Source organism: Pteropus alecto, unplaced genomic scaffold (genome assembly GCF_000325575.1).
Source record: "Pteropus alecto unplaced genomic scaffold, ASM32557v1 scaffold213, whole genome shotgun sequence".
NCBI classification, from domain to species: Eukaryota; Metazoa; Chordata; class Mammalia; order Chiroptera; family Pteropodidae; genus Pteropus; species Pteropus alecto.
The window spans coordinates 4,417,724-4,427,570 of NW_006434829.1; the positions used below are offsets into that span (position 1 = coordinate 4,417,724).

General features: G+C 41.4%; 1 protein-coding gene across 1 annotated transcript in view; it reads right to left on the minus strand.

The window, feature by feature from the left end:
• CCDC62 (coiled-coil domain containing 62) overlaps positions 1 to 9,847 on the minus strand; it is a 25,663-nt gene that overhangs the window by 540 nt on the left and 15,276 nt on the right. Inside the window, 3 exon segments of the mRNA XM_015587957.2 lie at positions 4,031 to 4,156; positions 6,348 to 6,504; positions 8,358 to 9,083. Coding sequence (XP_015443443.1) covers positions 4,031 to 4,156; positions 6,348 to 6,504; positions 8,358 to 9,083 — 1,009 coding nt within the window.

Genomic DNA, 9,847 nt, shown 5'->3' on the forward strand with positions numbered 1-9,847 from the left:
ACCCAGGTGGCACACTTCAGCGTGCAGGGTCAGCCCCCAGCTCGGCCCACGGGACCTACATTTGCGCCGTTGGGATCGTAGGTGCTTCCAGACCTCTGGGCTTTACTCATGCTGCCTTCTGCCTACTCAGAGAGACTTCCTGTGCATCTTACGACCCGATGTACTTTATTTTTTTCATTTAAAAACATTACTCTAAAAGGAATCTATCGGCTTCACCAGCATGCCACAAAAAAGGTGGAGACGGCTGTCAGCGAATACCAACAGCCTCAAACTAGTAACGAGACGTCCAGTACCGTGTACACTCAAAACTCCACGATCCGTCCAGGCTGAGTCCCTCCCTATTCCCACCGAGGGGACAGGGGATGGGCTCTGCTCTGCTAGGTTCTGCTCTTTCCTTCCTTTTTGCTCAAGTTTTAAATTATTGGTATTTTTCAGGTTAATACATTGGCATGTTTTGAAAATAAAAATAACATAAATTCTTATTCCCACCCCTTTTCGTATACATGTAGAATACCATAGAACCTTTCAGTATCTTGCTTCTCCTCACTTAATAAGATACCCCGAAAATACTTCCATGCCCAAGATCTTCTTCGTTCTGTTTCGCGGCTAGGTAGCACTTCAGCGTGTGGACGTCTGTCGCCTGGCCTTTGCCGGCTACCTGGACTGGACTGCCTCCCAACTTCCACTATTTATTAAAGCGACGCTGCAACGAAAGACTTATTCGCTACACGAGCAGATGTATCTGTAGGAGAGAGTCCCCAAGTGACACTGCTACGTCAAAGGACTGGTTCTCGTGCAATTTTCAGGAAACACTGCCAGGTTCCCTGCCAAAAGGACTGAATCAGTCTGTGCCCTCCCACCCCCACCCCCCCACCCCAGCAATGTATGAGAAAAAGGCTGTAAAATAAGACCCTTATCCCCAGCAACAGATGGCAAAACCCTAATGAAGCAGACGGGCTGCTCGGAACTTTACCCTGGTTCCATATTGCAAAATTAAGGATTTTATACAAAATCACTTGCTTTTTCTGTAACTAGCTATATAGACCCAGTTCAAAGGACCGGAGGGGAGGAGTTTGTAAAGTGCACTGCCAAGTGGATTTATGTTATTTCCCCAACATTTCCAGAATCACTTGGTAATCCACTGGAAAATATATTACATCTGGAGCCAATATTTTTTCCAACTAAATGATTATCTGATTCTAGCTGTGGAATGTTAAACAGGAGATTTAATCACTCTTCCTCACCTGTAAAATGAAAGGTTGAGATCAGATATCTCTTCTGGGTCTTCGTAGCTCAAAAAATCTCGTAAGCCAAGTTTTTACCACGCTCCAACAGCTTTCGTGGTTTTTGAGTCTATACCTGAGGTCACTGTTTTGCCTTTTTCCTTCACTTTTCCTATCTGTTCCATTCAAGGTGTTCCCTGAGCACCCTCTGTAGAGGGTACTCGGGAGACCAGGATGAGCACGAGGGGCTCCTTAAGGGGCCGGGAGAGGGGCAGGGGGAAGCGAATGTCATCAGCTGCCATGTGCTGTGACATGTGCTCTGATGGAGATTCGTCCACAAACACATAGACACAGAACTATGCTGAGGACAAGAGCGAGGGAGATACTGATTGGATCTCAAGACAGGAATTTCACATAAAACCCTAAAGACGCGGTTAAGAGAAGAGCCCGAGGCCAGGAGGATGAGTAGGAGTCTGTCAGACAGACTGTATTGACATAAAGTCACTTCCGCTATAACGCTTGCTGCGAAACTGCGAATTTGTTCCAACGCATCAGATATGTTAGGGAACAATTTGAGCATCAAGTGAAGTTTGCATTTGTTTGTGTGCGATTTTGTCCACGGAAAACAGTAGGTGGACTGCAGCCAGCTGGGCTGAGCCAGCCATGCCTTGGAGGAACACACACGTGTGCGCGCACGGCCCCCAGCTTCCCCGGTGTGTGAGGAGACACATCCATCCACATCCTATCTGATGCCCCTCCTCCTCCCATTTCCCAATCAATCACAGGCTGGAACCTCCCCAATGCAAACTTCAGGTCTTTTTCAAGGTAAAACACCATATTCGTTGCAGTATTTACGTATTTCTTAACCACTTAACACGTATGAAACTGTCCTATCATTTTGGTTACATTCCTGTCTTTTTTAAAAAACGATTCACTGACAAAGTTTTTGAGTGTTATGCTCCTAACCCCATTTTTCCTGTAAGCCGTGTGGTTTTTACCATGCATTTTGCATTCTGCAGTGATTCTTAGAAATACAGCATAGGGTCTATGCTGTATTGCAGCATAAGTTATTGTGGTTATCAAAATACTAAACAAGGCTGAGATATGATAACACACACTTCTCTATTAATACATAAATTAATAAGTTCTAACAGCAAGTCTAATATTCTGTAATTGTGAGGTAGCGTTAAGTAGAAATCATATTTTAAGATATCTGCAATAACTATAATGCGATACGAAACCATCTGTGGTCACTTCTAGTGACAAAGTCACAGGTATTATGTTCTATTATGGCTTGTTTCCCATATTCAAATTGAAAGAAGTGCTAATTTTCAATGAGAGGTTAATAAAAGTAAACTTAAGTGTAATTTTCACTCCCATCAGAATTTATAGATTCCCTGAATTCTAGTCAACAAACACTGATTCAAAATCTCTGCCCAACAAATCCATAGAGACAGGAAGTAGCCTAGTGGTGGCCAGGGTCCGTGGAGAGGAGGAATGGGGCGAGGACTTCTCATGGGGACAAAGTTTCTTGTGGGATGATAAAAATGTTCTAAAATCGATTATGGTGATAGTCACGCAACTGTGTAACGATACAAAAACCACTGAACTGTACACTTCTAACGGGGGAACGTTATGGTACGGACATTATATCTCAATTAAGGTGTTAAAGAAAAAAATAAAAGCTTACCAATACTTAAAATACTTCAGCTCCAAAGTAAATAAATCGATTCACTAATGGCTCAATGAGAGTTTGTCAAGAAAAAACCTTCCTAGAAAGCACTGCAAAGTCCCTACCGGTTTCTGCTTAGAAAAACTTATATGGCACACGTGGTGTGCATGTAGGAGACGTCTTCCCTCACCTATAATAAGCAGTGTGTGATTTATACTGTTTTCTGTAAAATTAACATGTAAATATATAAGAGGTGTGGTGTAATTTAACAGGCAAGCAACTACCTGTTGAGACTTGTGGCAATGAACCTGTTGATTCTAACGTGGTGAATATCCTAGTTTCAGATCACCTGTGTCACACAGAAACTGATTCATGGAACTCTGAACCTAACAAAAGGCCAATGTGAAGACGAGCTAAGCAAAAAATGCCACCAGAGAGGATTTCATGGAACAAGCCGAGGATGTCCGCTCTCAGTTTCTATTCAACACATATCTGGAGGTCTTAGCCAGAGCAATAATGTAAGAAAAAGAAATAAGGCATAAAGACTGAAAAAGAAATTCTATATTCACAAATTACATGATTGTCTATGTAAAAAATCCCAAGAATCTATAGAAAATCTACTAGAATAGGTGAATTTAACAAAGATGCAAATTACAAAAGTCAACTGTAGTTTATATCATCAACGAACTTGAAAATGAAATTTAAAATAACATGTATAATGGCATCGACAGACAAAATATTAGGAATAAATTTAACAAAAGATGTGCAAGACCCCTACAATGAAAACTACAAAATATGGTCAAGAGAAATGAAGGAAGACGTAAATTAATGGAGATATACTCTGTCCATGGATATTGATTCTTTCCAAAGTGATCTATAGATTCAGTGAAATCACTATATTAGAGTGTATTTTTTGAAAACTAACAAAATGATTCTAAAATTGCTGTGGATCTGCAAAGGACCTAGAATAGGCAAAACAATTTTGCAAAAGAAAAACAAAGTAGAGGATGTATACTACACAATATCAAGACTTTCCACAGAGTAACGTAATCAATGCAGCATGGTATCTGCACTAGGGAGCTCAGTGGAGTAATCTGATACCACAGAAGGGGTTAAAAGGAAAGTGACCACGTACGTTTTTGGCGCTGCTGCTGAGAGCCTCGGAGCTGATGGGGAGCAGGGTGCTCAGCTCCAGATCTGTGACCATCTGACGAGACTCGGCCAGCAAACGCTGGAGCTTGCTGGTGGGAGAAAAATCGTCCTGGGAAGACAACACAATTTAGGGTTCTTGAAATCAAGAAGTAGTGTTAAATGTTTATGTTTACAAATATGATGTAATATGCACAAATGGTAACTATTCATTAACATTTCTGTGACTTTAGGTTATTATATATCAAAGCAGGACATTAAATATTAGAATAAGCAAATTCCATTTATTTGTTAGCGCCTACTTGGCTAAACAATTTGACTTAAACAGAACTTGCGACGACTAATTAAGTAATATTCATGTGATAAAAGAATCCTAGGCATTGTTTAGCTTTCCTAAATCAACTTACCAAAGCCATAATTAGCATGTCAGAATACGGGCAAAATGAAACTTTAACACTAAAGCCTTATAAGCTATTAAAAATATGTGGAAATGTGCCTTAGTTTTAGTTTTCAACTTTAAGATCTGAATTTTTAGCATGCCAACTACTCTCAAAAGCACTGAGACTAATTTTTCACTAAGAAAAGTTAACTTCTAATTTTCCATGAACAATGATCAATACACTGGATCCAGAAGATGTTTCATAAATGTCTGCCAATGAATAAATACAGACTACGCACACGCAGACACACGCGCGCGTATGCATGGACACCACAGGCATGCAGTGCCACATGCTGCCTCAGAAAAACAGGTGCACACACTGACAAACCAGAGCTACAAAAGGTTAATAGCTAATATTTCTCCTCCTAGTTGTAGCTTTTAAAACATTAACAGCTTTGGGGTATAAGTGACACATGATTAGCTGTGTTTAACCGCACGCGCACACACACCCCTGAAACCGTGCCCACGTGAACAGCGATCACGTCCATCACACCGCTGTCCCTTTGGAACTCCTGCCCTGAGCCCCTCCCCCCATTCCCAGACCACTGCTGATCTGCTTTCTGTCACCACAGATTTGTTTGCATTTTCTAGAATTTTATATAAACGCATTCATACTTTTGTCTGTCTGGCTTCTTTCATTCAGTATAATTATCTTGAGATTCTCCCATGTTGCATGTGTATAAACAGCTCACTTCTTAATGCTGAGAAGGACTCCATTGTATGGCTATACCAGTTTATTCACTTTTGATGTATATTTTGGTTGCTTCCAGTTTTTTTAGCTATTACAGTAAAGCTGCTTGAACATTCACGAACAAGTCCCGCCATCAGCGAATTAAAGTCCCAACTGCTCCAGATCCTAGTAACACTTGGTAATGATGAATTTTTAACAAAGAGAACCGACACTTAAAAAATACCCTTTAAGGACCAGGTCCAACGACACCTCATGTAAGGCAAGCAACTGTGTGATGTCATCACCGCGCAACTGCAGATGAAGAAACTGAAGCTCAAAGAGATTAAATAACTTTACCAAGGTCACTGAGCTAAGACAAAGCAAAACGGGGATTTGAACTCAGATCAGGCTGATTTCAAAGCCAGATATCTTCCCAAAATAACACCAAAAGGAATTAAGTTGACTTGAACTTATTTCCTTTGTTTAAAGAGCTGCAGTGACGGCCTCGTGTGTGATGAAGACACTGGCTCACTCACGACAGGGACGATGTAGAAACACCTCAGTGCCCGTCAGTAGGCGGGTGGACAAACTGTGGTTTATTCCACCCATGGGCTACGTGTCAATCAACAATCAAAACGGAGAGACTAGGTCTGCAAGTGTCAGCATGGATAAATGTCACAGAAGACTGACACAGTTGGAAAAGTCACACCGCAAAAGGATATAGTATTTTACCATCATGTACATTTTGAATATACACAGAATGATTATATTATATAATGTTTAAGCATATAATTTTATGTAGTGCAAGCATAAAAATAAGCATGGAAGCAACTTCAGAATAGTGGCCAAGTGGCGTGAGGAGGGGGCATGGGGAGAACGGGATGTGGGCCTTATACTTTGTAACATTTTCTCTCTCTAACAAGAAAAATAAGGAAATGTGACAAAATGTAAACATGTTAAATCTGAATGTAGGTGCATGATTGCTTGTTATAGTCTTCGTTTTTTTTGGACATCTTGCCTAGAGCTCATCTATAGGATATTAATACTATAAAGTCCTATAACTTAAAAAAAAAAAAAACAACTGAAAAATGGCCAAAATTAAGCACGCTAACAAAAGGGCTGCAGGAGAATTAAAAGCGTGTTGGGGACAAGTCTTGCTGGAATAAGCTGGGTATTTCTAAGTGAAACACAAACCTTCTCACTAGGCAGTGCTGTGTCTTTGTTGATTAACAAAATCTTCGGTGAGTTCTTTCTGTCAGAAGAGGACTCTGCCTCCACCAGCTTCTCCTCCTCTCTCAAGGCCGATTTTAAAGAGCCCAAACAGTGGGAATGCTGGATGGCAATTAGCTCACTGTGAATAATAAAACCAAACAAAAACAGACACCTTAAAACAATATCAAATGCATATCACCGGTATGCTTAAACTTAAAAGTATCTCAACACAACGAGAAGAATTGTTTTTCCTTTTTAATGAAGAAGCTCAAGCTTGAGAAGAACATTACAGATTTGAATAGAATGTCTGAGTAGAATATTATAAATGAATGCGGAACAAAATTCTTAAGTTAAAGGGTAATCACAGGATAGAGAATTTCCCTCTCCCTCCAAAAAAAGAGAGAGACAGAGAGGTTTAAGGGACAGGATCATCCAAAAAAAGGAGAAAAAAAATTAACAATATGTGACAATTGCAGGTTTTTGGTTTGTGAGATGGAATCTCATTAATGGATTTTGGAAGTCCTTTCGTAAAAGCAGAGTAGCGCTGTTGTGGCTCATTAATTCTATAGTTTCTCCGTGTTATGTGTGGCCAAGCTTCCGGCTACGTGATTAAGGTCCGGGCTGAAAGCAGAGTTAATGGCAAAAGGTGCGGAGGCACAGCTGCCGGGCCCGCCCCCCTCCTCCCCGCACGTAACCTGGGGCCGCCTGGGAAGAGGCTGCGTGGTGGCTCCCCGCACAGGTAACCCTGTTTGTCAGACAGACCGGCGGTCCAGAGGTGAACACGTTAGTCAGATTAAAAAGTGGGTACACAACTTCTTATAATCTAAGGCAAAACAGGGAAACAGAAGGATCTCTTCTACTTAATCGAGCACTTGTCACCCGAGGCCTTGGCAGGTGCCTCTGCTGGCACAGCGAGAAGTCGCTTGGATTATTTCAAGCCAGGGAGGTAAAAACGGTCTTGAAAGGGAACTCCGAGTTTAAATTTGGATTTCTCTCATACATGAAATTTACTATTTGTCCACTAAGCTCTTAAGACTTTCTGACACAAGCTTTTCCCTTAATTTATGCGTGTTCTTTTCAGTGGTGAAGTACATGTGGTTGTGCCTTACCGGAGGTTACAATTCCAGAAGGTCTTTAAAACCAGATATGAATAGACAGCTTTTAGTGTGATAAACAATTTTTTTAAATTTTGCAACTAACAGAATAACTATCTGTATGATTTTTAAATTACTCAGGCTTCTAAAAAGGACAAAGAACAATCCAAATAATATAAATGCAAAAAAAAAAAATTTTAATCATTAAGTCCTACAAAAATCAGAGTGATGATCACAATACGGACCTCAATATAGAAACTTTGTCCTTTCTGTAATTTAAGATTGAAGAGCTGGGTTTTATTTAAAAATCACAGACATTTTTATAGTGTCACCCGACCACAAAATTCAGCCATTCTAACAATAAAATGAGCCTGAACAATGCAGCACATGCTAATAACTAATCTGGTTTCTTCTTAGAAAAAATCAGTAACTTTTAGCAGCTTGTCAAGTACAAGTATTCTTTCTCTTGCATGACTTTACAAAGCAAGTCTGAGAGACGCAGTGAACACGGAGGCAGAGCGCACGGACAGGTAAGAGTGTGGGGTGAAGAGAAATGCCCACGGGGCTCAGGGTGACGCATCCGGCTTATCAGTCCAGAACCACCGGGTGGGGGCTGGGCAAGGAAGAGCATTCCACTCTGTAAAGTGACTCCCTGTCTGGTTTTAAATAAAACATATTTACCCAACTCACGCCAACAGGCTTTGCTTTTAAGCAAAACCTTTGCCTCAGAAGCTGCCCTGGAGCCCGACCCGTCTCTGTGCACTCAAAACCCAACAGCCTGCGCCGCGGTGGGGAGAGGAACACGTGGTCTCGAATGCCACTTCGTCTGCTCAGGCGGCCCTAAGCGTTCCTGAACACTGTGGGCTCCCCGGGGGCGACGGAGGAGCGCGTCACTCACCTGGTGGAAGAGTTGTATTTCGTCCCACAGGCAGCTTCTGAACAAGTGCACACCGACTTGTGCCGCACAATTCTCTGCAGCTTCGAAGGCTTAAAAATACTCATCCACTCGATGTCGGACATTTGGCCTGGGGCTTCGATGACAAAGTTACTGGGGTGGCAGCACTGGGATTCGCACAGGTCGTTTTCACCCAAACAGGTTTCGTTTTTTTGGCAACAGGAAACTCCAGATCTTTCCACGTGATCTTGATATTCAACATCAAGCTTTTCTGGTTGTTTTGAAGCAGAGCAGCTGGCCAAGCCCAGGTACACATTGACATCGTGCCATTGCTTTTCATCAGAAAAAGTTGACATGTCCGAGAGCTGTTTGTCTTCGTTCTGAATCCCAATTCCAATACCTTTTGGTAATTTTGCATGGACCTTACACAACGTACTTTTGTTTTCGGGTTCGATCTGGAGTTTTCCTCCCAGAGACCAAGACTTTGGTTTCTCCATTAAGTTTTTTGTAAACAGAGACGAGAGAGCAATTACACTTTTTTCCCCAAATGAAGTATTAACCTGTAGCTTCTTCTCTTGGCACACGTCACAAGAGTTCTTGTCTGCCCTATTTTGCTGAAACAACGTGGTCTCAAATTTTTGGTCCTTAACCAGTGACTTCTGCTTTTTCTCCCTCTTAATATCGACTTTTGAGTGGTTATTTTCAAGGTCTGATAAACACATGTCTCTGCTATGGTGGCATTATAAAAAAATGGAAGTTATTAAGATACACTTGACACCATCATTCTAAATAGTTCAACGAAACCCCATTAGTTGAGCTAAATCCTAAAAAGACTCATTTGTCTGAAATGAAATATGACAGGATATTCATTCCTTCTTCAGAGCCCAGTTTCAGCTTGATTCCCTCAGAAGTCCTGAGTGCTGAGCCCACGCATCCACCCCCTTCCCACCCGAACTCCCACGGTGCCTATGGTCTCACCACAAGTCATCACCTGACTCTCTGTGTTACCTAAGCCACCACACAGCAAATTTCCTATTACAGCTATATTGCTCACTGCTTCATGTACAGGTCCTGTCTTCTCAACAGACTGTTTTTATATAGAGAGGCCATTTTTTAATCATCCCGGCACCTAGGACCGGCTTTAAGAAATATTAAGTAAATACTTACTGATCGATCTGATATTTCCCTTCCCAAGTCTATCTCACAGTAAATATAGGTAAAGTCAGGACTGAAAAATAATGGACTCAAGGTACAAAGAGAGAGTTGGACAGTGCTGAATGTGTTTACCACCCTGCATTCATGCCCATCCCATTCATCTGCTGATACTTAGGTAGCTATATATTGAAAGATGGTTTAAAGTAAAAATGACACATGTGCATAAAGTAAAATTTAAGGGTACTACATAAATGTGATGAATCTTTTAATAAATTGTCTTTTGAAGCTTTTCATGTCCCGGGGATCCAGGTATTCTGATCTGGCCTGGTGCCTGTGAT